The sequence below is a fragment of the Podarcis cretensis genome (assembly GCF_951804945.1).
Source record: "Podarcis cretensis genome assembly, chromosome: 6".
In the NCBI taxonomy this organism is placed as follows: Eukaryota; Metazoa; Chordata; class Lepidosauria; order Squamata; family Lacertidae; genus Podarcis; species Podarcis cretensis.
Window position 1 is genome coordinate 32,275,175 of NC_137175.1, and position 22,185 is coordinate 32,297,359.

General features: G+C 42.4%; 1 protein-coding gene across 6 annotated transcripts in view; it reads right to left on the reverse strand.

Moving 5' to 3' along the window:
• The window catches only part of LOC307217553 (rho GTPase-activating protein 39-like), a 100,626-nt gene that overhangs the window by 39,257 nt on the left and 39,184 nt on the right, over window positions 1-22,185 (reverse strand). The window contains exons 1-2 of one of the 6 annotated variants that reach the window (XM_079978977.1): window positions 18,812-19,140; window positions 14,832-14,877 (exon numbers count right to left, since the gene is read on the reverse strand). The exons of 3 other annotated variants lie outside the window; for them this stretch is intronic. In XM_079978977.1, the coding sequence (XP_079835103.1) occupies window positions 14,832-14,877; window positions 18,812-19,004 (239 nt within the window). In that variant the 5' untranslated portion in view covers window positions 19,005-19,140. Of the gene's footprint in view, window positions 1-14,831; window positions 14,878-16,737; window positions 16,778-18,811; window positions 19,141-22,185 lie in introns of those variants that run through there. 2 more of the 6 variants (XM_079978978.1, XM_079978981.1) reach the window with 2 other exon arrangements.

Consider the following 22,185-nt stretch of genomic DNA (forward strand, 5'->3'; position numbering starts at 1 on the left):
GGGCGCGTGCACCAGATGGGGGGACCTCTGCCCAGCCCTTGCCACTGATGCTGCCGGAGCAACTCTACCCCAACCAGAGGAAAGCATGGCCGTGCTGAACTGCCTGCCCACCCATGCATTGGGGAACCTGACTGGCCGACGAGACCCTTGGCGGATGGAGGAGCACCCAGGTGAGGGCGCCTGGTTCATGCCCTCAGAAATTTGTGCACACACACCTCCACATGACACCCCTCCAGTCTTCTTCCCTCCCTGCATGGCACAGTCAAGAGCAAGGAAGGCACAAAGCACTTGTGTTCATTAAACCATACTGTATTTTAAAGTATAGTTTAATGCTGCCTGTGAGAGGCTGCCCCCTAAATAACTATGTGCAAGGCTGTTCTATCTACTATTAATCCTCCTCAGATGGTTCAGTGAATAATTGGTTCTCACTCCAGCCTGAGGATGTCACCCTTTTCAATGAAGGTGGACTTTACAATTGGGACAGAGCCGCTGTTCCTTCACAGGGCTCAGTTTAAGTTTGACTGTTGCTTTATCCACATCAGAGCTCTGCTCTCGTTTAGCATTCAACCTGAGTCCAAGAAGCACAGGGGAAAGCAAAATCCTGCCTAATATAGGACTTGCTTTCTTCTGACAATTTTTGTGCTTCTGCTTCTGTACTAAAAATATCAAACCAGGAGCACAAAATGCTCCAGTGAATATATGCCCCTATAATTATGCTATAAACGCCATTTGTTCCAAGATCTATACGAAAAGATACTTCGTTCAGGAGTAACTTCTTCAGCCATACCCCCAGTTTCAACTGAGCGCTTTGACATGTTTTCCAGAAACCCCAAAGCCAACAAATGTCTGCTCAGCTAGTCAGACTACACACTCAAGTTATACCCACCAAACCAGAGAGAGAGTTGAAAAGAGAGCAGCCTGGGAGGCTTGAATACCGCTTAGGAAAACAAATTCCAGTCAGTGGTCCTCCAGAGGATGATCTGGTGCCAGGACCTGCTGCCAGAAAAATCGGTTTGCATGGCAGCAAATGGGATGGTGGACAAGAGGTCAGTACCTTGTACGGCTTTTAACTCCTTGACTTCGCTTAGTATGATTCATAATCCTTTGCATGTCATCACAAGGTATTTGCAGGAGCTTGCTGTGATGATATACCCCCTTTCAAATGAAGCCCAAGTACTTTTTCCACTCAGCAGACACAGCTGGCCTTAGAATGAAGAGGATTTTATGAATTCTCATAGTTTAAATATCAGACTGCAAAGCGCAGCAACATAATCTCCGCACTGGCATGAATGTGGACCATGAATCATGCCTAGCAGCGAACAGGAATCTACTATGTTTGTATAACGTGCTATTTAAGGTCCAATAAGCAGCTTTAGTTTTTGACTGGTTCTCTTGCATCATCCAGCGTTAAGCTTTCCAACATGCTAATTGCAAGGCGCTGTTATCTGTGGCAAGATAAAAGGAAGAACTGGTTGCAAGCATCACACTACATAAAAGAAATTGGAAAAAAAATCTGTATTTAACAGTAGCCAGAATTATTATTTTTTAAATCTCATTAGGTACAAACAACATTGGTATCACTAATTTGTAGAGAATACTTTGTGTAAAAACTTCCCCATATCTACCTGCACCACTTCCCCTTTAGACAGTCATAAGGTGCAGAGTGTTCATACACTTTTTTGACCCAGCAGATCATGAGGCCCAATCTTATGGCTGAGACACAGCACTGCATATGACCGCTTCTCAACCAATCTACCCAATCTTGTGACACATGGAGTACGAATGCAGGGATACCAGATGTCTGTGTGGGAGAGGAAACAGATCCGTATGGAAGCAGGCTGGCACACTAAACAGCACACAGTATATACATGGCATTGTGCCCATATGTTTCTTTCCTCACAGCTGTATAATATGGAGCAGGTGGCTAGCTGACCGTTGGTGTTCATGATGGCTGTGGGAAGTTCCATCCAATGGCCACAATCTGAAGTACTGTAAAACTAGTTCTGTGAACATGAAGTAAGGCAAGCAATTTTAGAATTGATATTTCTGAATAGGAGTGATCCCCCCCCCCCCCGCCGACTAAAGACAATTTCAAAAGGCATATGTGGGACAAATCTTTAAAAGGGGAAAAAAGATTTTGCATAATCCTAAACAGATCTTTGGATCTTAGCTACTGCAGCAGAAGATTTATAGCCTAGCGAATGATTCCAGTCAAGTCAGTTGAGAAGAGGGTCTTAGTAAACCCCAGAATTGCTGGTGGTGAAAATAGTTTAATAAGACCATCCCTCTGCCCCAAACCAAGTTCTGAGGGCAATTTCATCTATATTAAAGAAAACATGGGGCAGCCAAAGGAGGAAATGTAATAATGGATGACTCCTTCTCACACTGACTAGGGGTTCTAGCTTAGCCTTCTGTCTCTTAGGTTAGCTTTCTATCTGCGGAGGATTTCTAGATAGATAGATAGATAGATAGATAGATAGATAGATAGATAAAAGGTAAAGGTAAAGGTACCCCTGCCCGTACGGGCCAGTCTTGACAGACTCTGGGGTTGTGCGCCCATCTCACTTAAGAGGCCAGGGGCCAGCGCTGTCCGGAGACACTTCCGGGTCACGTGGCCAGCGTGACATCGCTGCTCTGGCGAGCCAGAGCCGCACACGGAAACGCCGTTTACCTTCCCGCTGGTAGGCGGTCCCTATTTATCTACTTGCACCCGGAGGTGCTTTCGAACTGCTAGGTTGGCAGGCGCTGGGACCGAGCAGCGGGAGCGCACCCCGCCGCAGGGATTCGAACCGCCGACCTTTCGATCGGCAAGTCCTAGGCGCTGAGGCTTTAACCCACAGCGCCACCTGCGTCCCAGATAGATAGATAGATAGTTTCGAATAAGAACATTACATGATACAGCAACATCACAATGTAGATACAAGTAGGTGTACATTTGTAAACTAAACAGTTAATTTTATTCAGTCTATCATGCAGGGAATTATTTTGTTTGAATAAACATTCAGTCCTGTTAGTCCTCAACTGGCGGCTAAAGCAGTACAGTCTAGGACACAGGTTTACCTCTTTATCGTTAGTTTGTGAGAACTAGGCCAAAGATTTTCCAAGTTACAAGTACAAACTTGCAGTGCTGGAAAGGAACCAAAGCACAATGAGAACTCACAGAGGATTCAGTAATATCTCAAAATGACCTCATCATTTCTCCCTTTTCTGACCTCCTTCAAGTCTTGCCAATTGGAAAAATGTGAAAAGACGAATGTCAGTAATCATGAGGACAAAAAGAAAACAAAATATAAGCACCTAATTTAGTTTTACTGTCCTTGCTCTTTGATTTTTTTTTTTTTTAAGAAAGCAGCACAGAGTCTGCTACTTATGCCTGTGCTGCTGGTTTTCCAACTCGGAAGAGTTACAAAGAATCAGACGATTATAAAAGAGCACAAGAACAATTTGTCTCACATTCTGTGAAGCCTTTTAAGAGTAAGCAAAGCAGGAGAGCCATTTCCAACTTTCCTCTGATTTTTAGAATATTTCTCGTTTATTTTAGTTGCTCAACAATAGCAAAGGATGCCTATATTCTAATCTACCAACAACAAAAGCAGTGAAAAGAAGGGGGATAAAAAACTTCGATGGGAGTACCCAGAGACACACCATTGACGAATTACTATCCATTACCACCTCGCCAAGTCAGTGCACTGCTGCACAGTACTGTGTTGTGACAGGTCAAACTATAGTTTGAATTACGCTTTTGCAAAATAATCATGCAAAACACTAGTATTTTAAGGGGATGTTAACAACCTAGGATTCAAATTTATCATGTTTATGGTGTTTACAACCTCTCAAGAGAGCCAAGCACACCAGGGCAGGAGAGGTAATCGATGCAAAACCGTCTTCACAGATGCAAAATTCCAACAATCACGCTGAGAAGTGCGACATAAGTCCCCTACTAGACCATCTGCATAGGCCAAAAATGCATGGTCAATTCCCAGGTGAAATCTGGAGATGGTTGTGGGAAGGATAAAACTCTAACCCCATGTAATTAACTGTATCTGCTATTTAATATATTGTCCAAACCAGTATTCTATTTGCTGCACTAATCTCTTGTTTTTCTAAGCCAAGCATTGAAAATCTCATACACTACATGAATAAAAAATGGCTGGAAGAAAAATGGTATCACATTTCGTTAGTTCATCTCAGAGAAGGGCTGTAATCAGCCTCCAACATCTTGGGGGAAATGGCCTGGTTTTTTTCCTTGAGTCCATTTGTGAAGTATAACTGTAAAGACATTCATTTCAGTTGGTTATCATGTATTTCTACCTATTATTTAAAATAAATAAATAAAAGTGTAGCTTGGACAGATTTTGATGGGAAAGGAGAACTAGTCAGCGATGAGAAATAATCTGGTAATGCCAGTCCATCTAGATGCAGAAGAGAGAGGGAGGAAACAGGACAAAGACCAACTGCATTTTGTTTATTCTCCCTCTGGATTATTTGTGTTCAAACTGGCTCTTAGAATAATTTTGTAAATTTAATAACTGGTGGCTAAGTTTGCTTTTTTCCTCTTCCCTCCACGTGTCTTCCTTTTGTGTTGAGTCATTTTGACTGTAAGCCTAAACTGTCTTGTTTACTGAACTTATATATGTAAGCTGTTCTGAAGAGCAGAGTAAAAAAATCTTAAAACCAACAGCTTTGGAATATAAAACCCAGAGAATGCTTATATACACAAAAATGAAGAGATTAAAAAAAAAAACCTGAGGTGTTGGGACCGAGGTCAAGCAGGGGAAGCAATGTAAATAGATTCCTAAACTTTGTCAGGAAACATATGTTTTGATTCTCCATACCTATGAGAAGTAGAGACATCACCTTGCCAACAAAGGTCCGTATAGTTAAAGCTATGGTTTTCCCAGTAGTGATGTATGGAAGTGAGAGCTGGACCATAAAGAAGGCTGATCGCCGAAGAATTGATGCTTTTGAATTATGGTGCTGGAGGAGACTCTTGAGAGTCCCATGGACTGCAAGAAGATCAAACCTCTCCATTCTGAAGGAAATCAGCCCTGAGTGCTCACTGGAAGGACAGATTGTGAAGCTGAGGCTCCAGTACTTTGGCCACCTCATGAGAAGAGAAGACTCCCTGGAGAAGACCCTGATGTTGGGAAAGATGGAGGGCACAAGGAGAAGGGGGCGACAGAGGACGAGATGGTTGGATAGTGTTTTCGAGGTTACCAGCATGAGTCTGACCAAGCTGCGGGGGGCAGTGGAGGACAGGAGTGCCTGGCGTTCTCTGGTCCATGGGGTCACGAAGAGTCGGACACGACTAAACGACTAAACAACAACAACAACCTATAACTAAGATAGAACAAGGTGCGTGTCATGTCCTAAAATGAAAATAATTGTAGGGTGTAAGATCTGGAGCTATAAAATTTAACAGGATATTTTAGATTAAAATATATATTTCAAAAAAAATAGTGGATTGCTCAATTCATCCCCATCACTATTCAAGAGAAGTGTGGCAGCCCCACACCTGCCTGTGTTACTGCAATTAAGACTGAGGAAAACAAAAGGTTAATGCTGTCCAAACTCTTGGTTGAGGACCTGACAAAAGCATGCACCTTGACTGAATAGCAAAAACTTGTGCTTTCAGAGGGAGATCTACTTCAAAGGTTTTAAACAAAATGTTCACAATTAAAGAGTAATGTGCGGAAAGGACAAAAAAAAATTAAACTACCTCTACCTAAAAACGAAAAAATGGCAAGCATATAATGGTTATGTGATGAAACCATTTGAGACACGGCCTTGTGCTCTGGCCAGGAGCAAAACTGGCAAGAATTTGGCTCTAAAAACAAAACCTGTCATTTGAAGCATTGTTATTTCCTGGGAAAGAGGGAGGATGGAATATTTGCAGCTAGGGGGGTATGCTATAGAAAGCAACTTCAAAAACTATTCCAATGGCATTCATCCATAAGTTTGTTTGCATTGTTGCTAACTATAGCTTGTTTTCCTCTCCTGGCTACATTAACCTTTGACCGCAGAGGCAGTTCTAACACAAGGGTTTCGTTGGTGGCCAACATTCACTTCCGTGTCCACAGGTTAAAAACAATGAAACATTTAACAAGGGTCATGACAAACCATATTTTATTTTTGTGTGTGCGTGTGTGTGTATACATACACAAAACCTTACATATAATAAAAAGGTATGGCTGTCATCACACAGTTTGCTTGGCTACCAATAGGTGACTCAGCAAACAACAGCGTTATAACAGCCTTCTGAGAGCTGCTGGGTCATCAAAGCAGCATCGGAGGGCAAGGAGAAGTTTAGTGGAGAAGGGAGACTGAGGCAGATAGGTGGCAAGCTCTATGGGCAGCTTATTTGGCGAGTTCCAAAGGGAGGGCGCTGCTGATTTTGTCAGCAGGGAAGGGGAAGGGGTGGAGGTAGGTATCGTGGGTGAGCATATATCTTATGTATTCTTTCTTTCCCTCCTCCAGGTACAGTCATACCTCGAGTTGAATGTGCTTCGGGTTGAGAGCGTTCGAGTTGCGCTCCTCGGCAACCCGGAAGTAATGGAGCGGGTTACGTCCAGGTTTCGCCGCTCGCGCATGTGCAGACGCGCAAAATGACATCACGCGCATGCGTGGAAGCGGCAAAATGCGACCCACACATGCGCAGACGCGTCTTGCGTTCCGTTCGGGATGCAAACGGGGCTCCGGAACAGATCCCGTTCACATCCTGAGGTACCACTGTATGTGTAAAGAAGAACATAAGGAATAGGAAATCTGCACTGGAATCTAACAATCTAAGGTAACAATCCTACTTCCCTGTGAGTTAGCCCTATTGAATTCAATATGACTTCCTTCTGAAAAGACATGGTTAGGTTTGTGCTCTAAGTTTGAAAAGATGAGAAACTGAAAAGCTATGAACTCCAATCCTATACATGTTTCCTTGCCAGTAATTCCACTGTACTTAGTGAAGCTTACTCCCAAGTGTGCACACTGGATTATAGCCTTAGACAATGTACTGCAATTGCTCACAAAAACACACAATTCCACTACCATTAAAGACAAAACAAAGAAAATTGCTGGCAGGAGTCTGAGAGAATGAGAAATAAGCACCTAAACCGTAAAGAAATCTACAGGCTTTCAGATAACGTGCCCGAGCGATGATCATACTGTACTAAATCCCAACCCTGTCAAAAGATAGTACAGTATGATGTAATATAAAGAAATCTATGGATTTATCAGAACTGTTTCAAGAACGTTCATTGGAAAGAAATTTGCGTGTTCCTCATTCTAACTCATGCAGCTCAACACAGAATAGAGAGGAAACAAAAGAGGAGCTTTCAATTTAAGTAATAGTATTCAGAAATAGTACTGCACCAGGTCACTCCCATGGTTAAAATGTATTGCAGGGAAGTCTTCTACAAGTCTTCTTGCTAGTTTTGTTCAAAATAGTACTCATATGTTAATAACCTTGACTGATCATATACAAAGATGACTCGTATGGCTGGAACTGATATTCTGAGCTGGTACAGACAATCACATAAACCATGGTTTATATGATTTGGGAGCAAGTTGCAATGAGCCTCAGTATCACTCAGCTTTCTTCCACTCTCCACCTTTCATGCTTTCACTTTAAAAACAAATCACAGTTCCATCTTACAGCTGAACGTAGGAGAGTTGTGATTTGTTCTTAGAGAAGATAGTTTCAGAATCTGAAACTAGTTTGATCCTAGCTTATTAAAGCAAACTTTGAAGACATATTCAGGGCAAGGAACCACATCTGGAAACTAAGGACTAAAGTTAAAGGTAAAGGTAAAGGTACCCCTGCCCGTACGGGCCAGTCTTGACAGACTCTGGGGTTGTGCGCCCATCTCACTTAAGAGGCCAGGGGCCAGCGCTGTCCGGAGACACTTCCGGGTCACGTGGCCAGCGTGACATCGCTGCTCTGGCGAGCCAGAGCCGCACACGGAAACTTGCACCCGGAGGTGCTTTCGAACTGCTAGGTTGGCAGGCGCTGGGACCGAGCAGTGGGAGCGCACCCCACCGCAGGGATTCGAACCGCCGACCTTTCGATCGGCAAGCCCTAGGCGCTGAGGCTTTAACCCACAGCGCCACCTGCGTCCCTAGGACTAAAGTTACACAGCTGCAAATAAAACGTTTTAAATGGGTTGTAAAGTGCAATATACAAATGAGACACTAGATGGCGAAAGTGAGCTATGCAAAATTCAATATATTTTTCAAAATGTTTTTTTAAAAAGCATTTTCACAGCATTTTTTATGCATGTGTAGATTCCAGGTGGCACTGTGGGTTAAAGCCTCAGCGCCTAGGGCTTGCCGATCGAAAGGTCGGCGGTTCGAATCCCTGTGGCGGGGTGCGCTCCCACTGCTCGGTCCCAGCGCCTGCCAACCTAGCAGTTCGAAAGCACCTCCGGGTGCAAGTAGATAAATAGGGACCGCTTACCAGCGGGAAGGTAAACGGCGTTTCCATGTGCGGCTCTGGCTCGCCAGAGCAGCGATGTCACGCTGGCCACGTGACCCGGAAGTGTCTCCGGACAGCGCTGGCCCCTGGCCTCTTAAGTGAGATGGGCGCACAACCCCAGTGTCTGTCAAGACTGGCCCGTACGGGCAGGGGTACCTTTACCTTTACCTTAGATTCCACCCAAGTAATAAAAATGTGAATATTTATAGAAGACAGCCACTACAGTGGTACCTCGCAAGACGAAAATAATCCGTTCCGCGAGTCTCTTCGTCTAGCGGTTTTTTCGTCTTGCGAAGCATCCCTATTTGCGGCTTAGCGGATTAGCGCTATTAGCGGCTATTAGCGGCTTAGAAAAAGGGGGGAAAGGGGGAAAAACTTGCAATACGTTTTCGTCTTGCAAAGCAAGCTCATAGGGAAATTCGTCTTGCGAAGTGCCTCGAAAAACGGAAAACCCTTTCGTCTAGCGGGTTTTTCGTCTTGCGAGGCATTCGTCTTGCGGGGCACCACTGTACTTTATAAAATGGACATGGTCATGGGCCAAAAATTACAAAGTCGTAAAGCAACTTCTGCCAAACATCTGGGAGGAAGAAAAGTGTTTTAGGCCACATAATTTTTATTTAATGATCTAAACTGTGCTTAACTTACCTTCAGGATTTAGGTTTTCCTTCCCATCATTAAAAAACCAAGAGAACAATAAAATATTATTGTGACTCCGTACTTCCCTAAATTTCCCTAAAGTGCCGCTGCTCCTTACTCTTTCAAAGCCCTGACTTTGCTGTGTGAGGAAGGGGAAGGGGAATTTGTAGGATGAGCATGAATGGCGGCAACTCTTCTTCCTCATCCCAGCTATTTCTGATAAAGCTAGAAATGGCTAAAAGACCTTCATAAACAAGGTCATGTATGAGGAAAGAAAGGAAAGGAAATCACAGAAAGCATTTCATACATTCTAAAGATTAAACATGTTTACATCAGAAAATAAGTTCAGGGAAAATGCTTAATACAACATAATTCAGGGCCAGCTGTTCTTTGCAGTTTCCGCCTAAGCATTCTTTGCACACCAATATATAATTACTCTAGCTCAGAAACAAACATTTATCTTGGTACACCCAAAGGCAGTTACCATTGCATTTGTAATAACAGAAATTGAAACGAAGGCAAAATCATGACAAAATATGTAACCTGTCCCTAAATGCATAAGGCACTATGAACGTTAGTGCATTAAGACTTCCTTTTAAAATAAAATATAGGAATACTAAATAAATTAGGATAAAATCTTTCTTTATCCAGTGCTCAGTATTTTATGGGGCAAACTGTCAAATTCCCCTCTCATTCAGTAACTTAGTAACAAGCTTGTCTATTAATTGAAGGAGTTGGGTTATTGATTAATTTGGTTCCTGAATCAAACTTCTGTTACATCACAAGCCAAATAGCCATTTGTACTGTCTCTTTTCTCTGTGTTGTTTTATAGATCTCAGGCATTTCCTCTGCATTCATAAATATAAAAATTCTTTCCACTAAGCTACAGCCTGTCAAAATAAACCACAGCTCTGGACAGTTTGCTACTGGGGAACTTCCTGAGCACGACAAAAACAAAATATAACACCCAATGGCACTCAGGCATTTGATCAAAGCATGCCAACTTTGTATGATCCAGGTTTGATGAGAGCCGGAGGATATTTGAAGAGTGAGACCCAATTCAGATTAGGGCTACCTTCTTCTGCACTTGTGAATGTCCACCTGGCATTTTAATTTGCACAAGTTGCGTAATGTGAGCAAGACGTCTCAGTAAGTATTCTCAGAGCCTCAGAGAACAGTAATGTTGTGGGCCAAGATCCACAAGCTCCTGGATTGCAAAACATATCGTTCAAGCAGATGAACTGCAAAGAGGGAGTGCAAAAGAACTTCTCAACCAGCTTTGAATATTTCTCCACTTTACAACTAGGATTTCGGTAGCTCTATAAGCAGAACAAAAGAGTGATGTGGTTACTCAAAGGCAGGTCTCTTTAACTCATTTTAGTTGAGAATGTGCTCCACACTTTTAATAGATCCAGAAAGCAATGTGCTCGCCACCCACCCAACACTTTCTAGACAATTCACACATTCATGTTAATAATTCTTAAAATCAAAAATATTAACATCTGGATATGCCCCCTACACACCACACCAAACCAAGTGCTTCCAATTTAGTAATTATTCTTGTTCTTCTTCCAACTATATCCTCCTTTAGTAAATGAAAAAGCTTTTCCTTGACTTAAATATACTCTTGATTGAGAGCCTCCAGATGGTATATGAAAAAGCTAGATACAACACGATACGTCACCCAGCAAACATAAGCATTCCTTGTTAATGACTTACCACACCAGTGGGGCAATATGTTTGCTAAATGCAAAAGTTTGGAAAATAAAGAGCAGTTCAAACAAAGCCTGGCTTAGAAGGATAAAAATGAAGGCTATGTCACTTAAGTTTTGCAGATGAGACAGTGACTTAATTAAGATTCACATTTACTTATTTGTGTCTTAACAGAGATTGGTAGAGTGGGAATACTCATTAAAGTACCTTGAAGTGGCCTCTCATGGATGAAGCTGTCTCCCACCTTAAGAGATCCTTTAAGGTGAATATACTGCTTTAGAAGTTATTTTGCAGAAGAGAAATAAAAAGGTGAGCCTATTGTTTTCAATCCTCCAGCTAATCTAAATACCGGATTTAGTTTACAGCTGCAAGCTTCTCCTTGCTCATGAGAAAAAACAGGACAATTTGGAAACAATGCCCGCTAAGCCATGCGTTGCAAACTTATCAGATTCTCCCTTCATCACTGTACATCATTCCTGTGGGATAACCAGCCTCATATAACCAACATGCTTAAGTCTAATTAATGCATGAACAGGTTAAAGCCATACAGGAGTAAGCTGTCCTGTGAGGCTGAGCTCACCCTGGGAGGTACTATAATCAAGCCTTTGTTCCCTTTTAGTCTACCTGAGAAGCTCAACATGCAAGGAGGTCTGAGCTGGTTGCTCCAAGCTCAGACTGTATGGCTCTCTCACCACTGAAACCAAGTTAGGTTTCCCTGCCTGTGCAACTTTTTCTGAATGCTGTATAGAAAAGCACACGAAGCTGACCTTTGGGGAGTTTGTGAGTTTATCATTTTTAGCTTACCAAACATATGGTCTTTTGCTAGGGGAAGAGCAAAACTTTGGAAGGATATTGGAAGGGCATATTTTAAAGGTCTAACAACCTATACTTCATGCTTTACTTTGCTGCATATTTTGTGATTTTTAATCTCTGTTGGGGTTCTCTCACCAAAGAGTACTTGCCCCAAACTTTGCTCTTGGCATCCAGGAATTTTCCTTTTATACCTATTTTTTACTTGCAACCAAGAATTCCAAGGTTTCAGCAGCTGTGTTTGTAACCCTTCAGGTAGGTGAACTTTGTACAGACAATTGATTATAAGAAGGAAACACTCTGCTTTGTCCCTTGCAAATAAGGTGAAATTACACGTGCAATACACCAGTAATTCTTAAACAGTAATCCAAGGACCACAAATGGTGTGCTCAAGATGGACTGCTCTCTGAAATCACAAGGGAAATTAAATAAAAATGCTGCTATGCCAGAGGTTTCTTTGCTGTTTCTACAATAGCTGCTTGTATTTATGAAATGGAATGTTTCAGAAACGCATACCCAGTAGGTTAGTTCTGACACACTTTTGCTACAAATTAAAAAATTGTCCTTTGCACTGCCATGCCAACAGCAAGTTGCAATCTATGGATTAACAAAGGGTAACCAGTGACTTGGAAGCCTTGCTTGCAAGGTTCAAGAAGCATTTGGATGGTTGCTTTGGAAACAGTATGCAGACTAGGAATGTGCTCTGCATGAGGCCACTTTGGACACTGTCTGGAAAGTGCAGCTGGCCCAAACCAGAACTGTGAGATTGTTAACTGGGCCTGGGCTATGTGACCATATGACGCCAGTGCTACATTAACTGCTCTAGTTTCTAGTTCATTTCTGGGCCCAAGATTAAAGTGCTGGTTTTCGCCTTAAAAGCCCTTAACAAGTTGAGACTAGGATACCTGAAATACCATTTTTTTAATCCACATCATGAGATCCTCTTTAGGTTCTATTCCAGAAGCACTTCCCAAGTGAAGTAAAATGAGTGAGTACTAAGATGAGGGCCTTCTTGGTGGTGGTGCCCTGGTACTGATATTGTCACCTCCCCCCTCACACACAAAAGTCTTATTGTTATGAATCATGCTTGGTGTTCTGTGTCTTTTAGTCAGCTGTCTTTATGCTTCTTTCTGATGGAAGCATTTTATGCTGCTAATTGTATTTTTATAATATAGTGTTGTTTTTTAATATTGTGTGCAGCCTGGAGAGCCAGTATTATATAAATATAGAAAATGATGGTAATAACAACAACAGACAAATCTCCCATTTGATGCAGCAGGGCAATCGCTATTCTTACGAGAAACCTCAGTGGCATTTGTGGCTTTTCAGTGTATCCTATTTTGAAAATGTTTCAGTGATATTGAGGATGTGCAAACCTACCTATACTTCTCCATTCTCTTCATCTCACACTCAGTTGTTTTGGTTTGAATACACAATATAGTCCCATCAGAGAAGCACAGTAGACTTTTATTTCAGAAGTATTTTAAGCAGACACCCACATGGCAGCAGAAATGCAAGAAGATCTGCAAACAAAATTTACTACAAACAGTGCTATACAATATAGTAAACTGCAGTTTAGGAACTCCTACAACATCCTCAAGTAAGTAACAAGCAGTATAGTGGGAAGTAAAAAGGGTGCACATATACAATCCAGATTTGCTTTTTTGGGAACAGGCTGTTGTAAAACAAATGCAGAGAGCCACAGATGGATTAACATTTAAAGATGGGTTCCTAAATTAGACATCTAACCTTTGCAGTCAACCCAAGTTCCTAAAAAACCCAACCCTATAATGAAGGGGAAAGCAGGACTAATGTAAGAAAAACATTTAAAATGGGAGAACCTAGAAATATAGATAGTGCTATTTTGGAGACATAGTCTTGCCAATGTTGTTTAAAGATATACCCAGGAAGAAGCTAATGAAGGTTCTTTTGTGTTTTTTTGCCAGAGATAATAAATAGGGGTTTTTTTACATGAAAATGTCTTTTAAAAGGCATAAAAAAACCCACTGGTTCAAAGATTACAGTAGTCAAATTAACAGATTGGAAGGGGGGTGGGCAGAATCTTGTAATGCTTCACTAAGTGATAAAGCTCCCAAAGAATGTGGCTCAGACTCCAAGGGTACACAGTACAGTGGTAGCTCTGGTTATGAACACCTTGAGTTACATTTTTTCAGGTTACGAACGTTTTTAACCCGGAAGTGAGTGTTCTGAGCTCTCGAAGGCCTTGCCGCTGCCTGGAGCCAAGCCTAGACATCTGCAGGGCCTATGGAGGCTCCACGATTAGTCTCCAGCCGTGGGAGCTCTTGGAGGCCTCCACGAATGCCCAGAACCAGGCCCCGACATCTGCAGGATGCCCAGCAGGTCGCATCCCAACCCCACAGTTAGGTAAGGAACACTTACCTAACAAAGACCAGGAGCAGTGAAGCTGTTAAGAAAACAAAGATGAGCCTGGGCCGAAAAGCCCTTCGCTAGCCCTTGCCCCACCCCCCAGCTGTAGCAAGATGGGTGGCACCTAGTCAGGTAAGCCCACCTACCCTGGGGGGGGGGGAGATTCTGCAAGGGATTCTGGGATTTGTTTAAGTGAGTCTGCCCTGTGCCTTTGTCTCTGCTTTGCTCCTTCGTTTGGGGAACTTCTGGGGGACTCTGCCTTCTGCCATTGTTTTGGGGATTGTGTGGAGCCCAGTTCAGCTACTGGTTGATTGTGTGACTGCAGAAATGGATAAAAGCCCTCCATCCAAACAATGACTATCATCAGTGAACGTAAGGCGGGGAAATGTTAATTTTTTCATCTACAATACTGTCTTATTTATTTTATAGTACAGTACATTGTTTATTCCCTTCATTTTATAGATCAATGGTCTCGTTAGACAGTAAAATTTGTGTTAAATTGCTGTTTTAGGGGATGTTTTTCATCATCTGGAATGGATCAATCCACTTTTCCATTACTTTCAATGGGAAAGTGCGCTTCAGGTTAAGAACGGACTTCCGGAACCAATTAAGTACTTAACCTGAGGTACCATAATGTTTCAAACTGGTGGAACTAGCGAACACCTGTCTTCCAGTTTCTAGCATTTATCCTTTACTGTGATCCAACGCTGGTGCTTATTCTCTTAATAAGAGACAAGATGTAAGGGCACAATCCTCTCATCCAGTCTATTAGCAGTGTTCTAAATATGCTGCCGTATAATATAGCAAAACATCTAACCTGCATCTGCTTTCATTTGGATCCCCGGTCAAGTCTTGTCCCTTTCCTGGAACAATAAATATATGAACACTGATATTTAAGAAAGGCTGCTCCAAGAAGGTCTTCAAATTTGTGCTCTCTCTGAACACTTTATTTCGCCATACAACTTTACCAGCTGCTATGGTCAGTTCCTAGAGGAAAACAAATTCTATTTCCAACATCATGATACTCTCTGTCTGGATTTTCTGCCAAAACCAGGAAAAGCTATAATTTGAAACCCCTAAAGCAAGCAATTATATATATGCCCACACTTATCATGCACATTGTCAGGAAAATTACAGAGAAACCATGGTAAATATAACTGCAGCCAATTTCACAAAGTGTCTGCTGCCTTTGTAAATAGGTATCATCAAAATACACCAGAGTCTGTTTAGTTAGGCATATATATATTCCTGTTCTGCAAAAATATAGAATAAATACTGTTAACTAGAACAAGGGTAGCCAACCTTTCTTCAGCCAGCCCTACGAGAGCTTCATGGCATGGAAGACCCACAAACCCAGACATACTGAGGACCTGCCCAAATAGGGATACAGCACATATTATTTCTGTCTATGATATATATTCAGGCATGAAAAAGCACAGGTTCCCCATCATAGATCTGTGATCACAATAGCACGATGGGCCTTGACAATGCCAACTTCTGCTCAGTAAAATATATATGCTAAGTTGTTGGGGGGCTGCCCTAAATAATTTAGCTAGACACAGGCTGCCATTTAGCAGCCCCACCTCAGAGCTTCCTGTCATCTCCAATACTAAATGTCTGTAGAGTGAACACACATACAGATCTGAGACATGTGCCTGCAAAGACACTACATACAAGTACGGTGATATCATAATTAATAATAAATTTATAATCAATACCCAGCTATCTAAGGCAATTGTAAGGCAAAATAGTCCTATTTCACATAAGGAGAAAAGATGTATGAAGGAGAACTGTGTCCTTGATCCCACGAAGCAAACCAATACAGAAGCTTATTCCTATGCAACAATACATCTCTGAATAACCAATACAGTCCAACCTCTGTTTATGTAACCCTCTGGTTATGTACACTTTGGGATGTGCATGTGACAAACCCAGAAGTATTTTAATGGGTTTTGCCGCACGTGCATATACGCAGAAGCGGTCCTCAGGTTGCAGAAACCTCGAGATCCAACCAGACCTCTGGAACGGATCCCATCTACAACCAGAGGTACCACTGTACAACTTATCTGCAGCGCTGATTACAGAATAACTGAATGAAGTGCACTAAGGGGTATATTTGCAGTAAGATATCCACATACTGTGTGGATAAATTAATTAAACACAACTACTTTGTCCTACCGCTGTGGGTTAAACCACAGAGCCTAGGACTTGCCAATCAGAAGGTTGGCGGTTTGAATCCCCACGATGGGGGTGAGCTCCCGTTGCTCGGTCCCTGCTCCTGCCAACCTAGCAGTTCGAAAGCACGTCAAAGTGCAAGTAGATAAATAGGTACCGCTTTGGTGGGAAGGTAAATGGTGTTTCCATGCGCTGCTCTGGTTCGCCAGAAGCGGCTTAGTCATGCTGGCCACATGACCTGGAAGCTGTACGCCGGCTCGCTTGGCCAGTAAAGCGAGATGAGCGCCGCAACCCCAGAGACGGTCACGACTGGACCTAATAGTTAGGGGTCCCTTTACCTTTACTTTGTCCTACACTGCAAAAAGACATAAGGGCAGAAAACAAGTGTATATTTTCTGTGGGGTCTGTGAGTACTATGCAGAGTAAGCACTGAAAATATACACTGATTTCTGTCCTTGTCTCCTTTAATCAACTTCTGAACTGAAAGCTCTTGGGCGGAGTGGGGTTTTTTACAAGGTAAGGCACACAGCATACTGCCTTACACGCACCTCTCCTTCAACTTTTGAAGACCAGGATTCACACAAGAGCCTAAGTAATAAGAAAAACAGAGGGAAATGCAGCCAGATTCACAAACAACCAATCCTTAGTTTAATTGCATGTTGTTATGAGCACAAGCTCTAGATGCCCCAGGGTATGTCTCTGGGCTGACGGCTTCAAAAAGACTGGGACCTGCTCCAGAGCTGGATTTTTGAAATGCTGTACTCCCATTGAAATTTAAAAGTTAATATCCTGGGCCTTTCTTGCTTAACACAGGGAAGATTAGAATAGAAAATATACAGCATATGCTACAATACCTCAAAGAGACCTTTATAGGAAAATACTTTCCAGCCTGGATCACAAGAAAACTTTGGGAAATGACCATTGGTTTAATATACATAATATATAGTACTTTTGGTTGTGTGAACATTTTTAATAATATGCTAGTCACTTTTACTTGCACGAGGTATTTAATGCAAACATTAAGAAATGGTTTCTACTATCAGCAAGTGGTACAATGCACTCTACCACTCTGCTTCAGAGTGCAATCTTATGTGTAGCTACTTGGAAATAAATCCTATTGGGTTCAGTGAGGCTTATCCCAAGTGTGAATAGGATTTCAGGCTGTGTCCCTTTAACGTGGTCAGCATAGGCTAATGTAATCAGCTTCCTAGGGGGCGGGGGATAGAATCAGAATCTTTATACTTGGACATATTTGCCTAGTTCTAATGATTTCAGAATGATTCATTCCTCAACTGCTGGGCCTTGTTCTACCTCCCTAACTAAACTGTAGCTGATTATTTGGGGTTCCCAGAAAACTGTGGATTTCACAGAATTATAGATTTGTAGAGTTGGAAGGTACCACAAGGGTTATCCAACCCCTGCAATTCAGGAATCTTTTTGCCCAACATTGTTTTATTTAATTACTGATTCTAGATTCTCCTGCCTTATATTGGATCTGCCTCACTTTGATGTCACTGAATGTCTCCAAAGTAGTATGTGTACCAGTGCTTATTACAGAATTCCATTTAAACATCAGTTTGTTCTTCATTATCCTGATATATTTATATTTGTACACTTTGATACACAGGTGCTTCCCTGTCTTCAGAGTTCTGGGCTCCAACTTTCAACATTTCTTCTAAAATAAAAGTTGAATTTGCACAATGGCACCTCTGAACACCAACAACTACGATGCTGCATGGTGATGAAAGAGATGAGAGAGAAAGGTCTTGTTGCCTTTTGTCCTGGCTCTTTTGGCCTGATTTCCTTTCCTGGCTTATGAACCCTGCAGCCTGCCTAACCCTCAAATTAGTGTCTGATCATCCTTGTCATACAAATGTGATGCTGAATAGGACCAGGGTCTCTGAGTTAGATTTCCTAAATAAAGTGGTGAACATGCACACATCCACAAACCCACTAAAAACAAACAAATCTACAAAATGCAAGCCAGTGTTACGCACAAAGAATAGGTGCAGTGCCAAATAGTGTCTGCAGGGAAAATAGATCACTTAAAGCAAAGCTTGCCAGCCTGACCATCTTTGTCTGCCTCCCCTTTTGAAGCCAGAACTGGGACAGGGAGCCTACTAAAGGAATTTTATCTGCCGATTAAAACCTTGAGCTGATGCAATACTAAAGTTTTTTTCAGATTACTGTTATTGTCTGAGGCCTTAGCATGTGTTTTGTATGACTATGATTCTCCAGGTAGGTGTTACTAGAAGGTTTAACAGAAACACCAGTAGCAAATTTTGGAACAAACGGGATTAACACTGAAGGAATTATTTGAACATCAAGTTCTCCGCACATTATAGACATAAGGACATGTACAGAGAAGCTTACCTTCCTAGCAAATGAAATTTCTGCCATTCGCTAATTTCCAAACAAGGGGGCAAAAGCTCTACAGAAAAGCAAACATGCTGCCAGAAGGGATTAGGCAAAGAACAAAACCACTATCATCAAACTGCAAAATGTCTCCTTTCTCTCCCCTCCCACCACCTCTGTGGGAGATGATTTAAGGGGGGGGGGGGAAATCAGCGAATCGACAGAACACACACACACACACACACACACAGACGTAAATGAACTGACCTTTGTGTCTCCTGACCTTGGCTCCAACTCCCTTTTGCTTCTTATCTTGAAAGGATTGCCCTTGTGGTTCCTGATCCTGCCTCCCACTGACCACACCTTCCCACACCCCTCCAGTTTCTGGTCCTAGTCTATTCATCCAGAATCTCCTAAGGGGTTTTGTGGATCTTACTCTCTCACTCTTACTCCTGCACATTAAATATAAATATCACGCTGGCCCTGGCAAAGCTCATTCCCCTGGCCCAGTCCTGAGGAATGTGTCCAGAGTCCTAGTTCAACTGGAACAGAGAAGGTATGCTTAGAACTCTCCCCCCCCCCCAACAGCAGCAAGCGAGACTCAGCACTGAATGGAAAGGTAACAGGCCAGAGTCTGACTGAAGCAAATAAAGTTCCATCAGAATTCCTGGAATACTGGATAGTGGCCAGGGGCTTGATGTCCTTCCACTGCTGTCACGCTCCTCTGAACTGCTGGAAGGTGAACAGCCGCTAAATGCTACTCATCATGCATAAACAATATCCTTATTTTGAGAACACAGATGTGCCCATAATTCTTTAGTAGCATTCAGGAGATTCTGATCAAGGCAGGTTGCTGTTATTTGAATCTAGACAATCTGGCTCTTTGTCATTTGGAGCTGCTGTTTTAAATAATTTCCCTCTTAACTCTCCTCTCTTCAGTGCTGCTGGCTGATGTTTCAAGTGTTTGTATGGAGGGCAGCATCTAGTGACCATTGCCTGCTTTTTTGGAATCCTAGCCAAGCAGGTTAGGAACCATCCAGACATAACCTCAGAAACTGCTCAGGTGATTTGGCATCAGGCCCTGTCACTCAGCTGCAATGTGAATGAGACTGTAAAGGATACAACTGAATTTTATAAATAGATTTTCTGTGCTGGACAAGCTGCTTGTGTAATTAGTTAAACCTTCCAAGTCTCTACACAGCTGCAAACTATTTTGACCATCACAGATTGTATTACAGTGCAGCGTGTGCTCTGAACAACAACAAGGAGAGTGAACACAGGACCCATTGCCATCTCCGTCGGGAACAAAAGTAGAACAAAACCTGTTATCCACCTTGCATAAATGCAACACTGTACACTAAAAATATGACTTAACAACACCATACATAATGCAACACACATTTAAATGTCAAGGCAAGCTACCACTAGGCTACACACAAGCTATTAGCTCCTCCCTGCAGAGACAAAATGAGGGTACACAGCTGAGAGTACATGCTTTTCAGGCAAGTCATAGACAACAGAAAGCTGCCATATATTAAATTGGACTGTTGGTCCACGTAGCTCAGTATTGTCTGCACTGATTGGCTGGAGCTCTCCAGAGTTTCAGAGACAGGCTTTTCTAACCTACTAGGAGATACCAGGCCTGAATTTGGCTTCTTTTGCCGGCAAAGCATGCACTCAACTCACTGAGATATATATATGTGGCTTTTGTAAGTCACTTTGAGACCTTTGTGGTATAAAGCAATTAATAAATAAAATAATGATAATAATAAACCTGGTAACTTTTGAAAAAGCATTATGTAAGTTGCTGTGATATCACTGTGAAATAAAATCCACCCCCTTTTTCCCAGTGTTTTCAGGAGGGAGTTTGATTGGAAAAAATGGGGAACTTGACCAGTAAAAAACAGGCAAAGGTACGTGGTGTGTGCACATGGGCAGGAGATGCTATGATATGACTGCCCAAGATAAGAGAAGGGCCAGACAGATTTAGCACCCACAACTTCCCCTGAATATTCAAGCCAAAGTTCACTCACTTTCAAATAATGAAGGAAGAGTTCTCTGGATGGAAACAGGGGCACTTAAAAAGTGATACGTCTCCTGGGTGCAGGACCAGATCACAGACAAATATTTCCTGAACTATTGGCAGGACTGGATAAAGTCATTATAGGTGAAAAACAACTTTCAAATGGTTAGAGTATTAGGCCAGGACTGAAAGACCCAGGCTGAAATTCCCTCCTAAGCACAAAGCTCACTTGGTGACCTTGAGACAGCACTGGCAGAGGAAGGGGTGTGTGGTGGGTGCGATCCGCCCCAGGTGTAATCCCTGAGGGGGGGGTGACATTGCCGCCACCCCCCAGGACACTCGCCGTGGGAGGCGCCCCCTGGGATGCTCGCCACGCCCCCGGGTGCACAGCATGTGTGCCGCTCCGGGTGCCAGAGCAGCTAGCTCCGCCTCTGTGAGACAGTACTACTTCCTAAGCTACGTTACAGGTTTTTTGTGAGGAAAAACCAGAGGGGGAAAACTATATACGCTGCCTTCGAATCCTTGGAGGAAATGTGGGGTTTAAGTATGGTAAATAAAGTAAAAATGAGCAGTAAACCTGATTTTACGACCATCTTATATCAACAATAAACATTACAAACTGGGTTGCTTATGTTCTAAAATGCCATATACAGTTTGATGCAGGATTTTAATTATTGACAGTGTCAGCTTTTGTTTTTGTTTTTTAAACCTACCTTTAAATTTATGGAAGTAAACCTGGAAAAAAAGCCTCCTGTGTTTAGAAGACACAGCTTTTATTTCCAGCTTGCCATCCTTTGTATATTCTAATAGTGATTCCCAATATAAAGTCTGGAGTTTCTTTTAATGCAGAGTATGAACTAGGCATGGGTTATTTACTGTAGCATGGCTCTGTCTAATTTGCAGATGCTCTGCAAGGGACACTATTGTAGCTTTTCCCCCCTCCTGATCACCCCACACATTATCCAAATGCCAAAGAGTCAGTTGTTTGCTTCCCTGCCAAAGCCCTCTATTTACCAAACAGATCTTCAAACAAAACAACCACTTTGCATATGCTCCATGCAAAGGCCTGGGACTCAGTCTTGCAGGAAATGTACTTTCCATTCTGGAAGACTTAACTTCAACAGAGTAAAAATTTGCAGCAAGCCAGTTAAAGGACTATGACTCTGAAGTTACATATTCAAGTCCCAGAACAAACCAAAATGTTGTGTGACATTCCTCAGCATCTGCTATCAGCAAATAATAGCCTTCTGTCTTTTTTCTTTCTTTCTGGGATTTTGAAGTTGCCAGTCTTTTATGAGCCAAAAGAGAGAACTCATTGAAAACCTGCAAATACTTGTGTACTTTGGGAAGGATTTGGCTATTTTTCAGGTAGCAAAGTCCACAAGAGACTAGTCATTAAACCTATCAAACAAAGATAAATGTTGTTTTCATTGCAACTTATGTAGTTTCATTTTTCCGGAACTCTCTCAGATTGCAGCTGTCCCTATCCACAGTTGTTTCCCTCTGTCTCTCAAAGCCGAGCACTCTTGAACATATTAGCTGTCCAAGCTTGTTAAGTGTGACTCAACTAAATCACTACAACTCTGGGATAGTGTAGGAATTTGGCGATAAGCCAAAA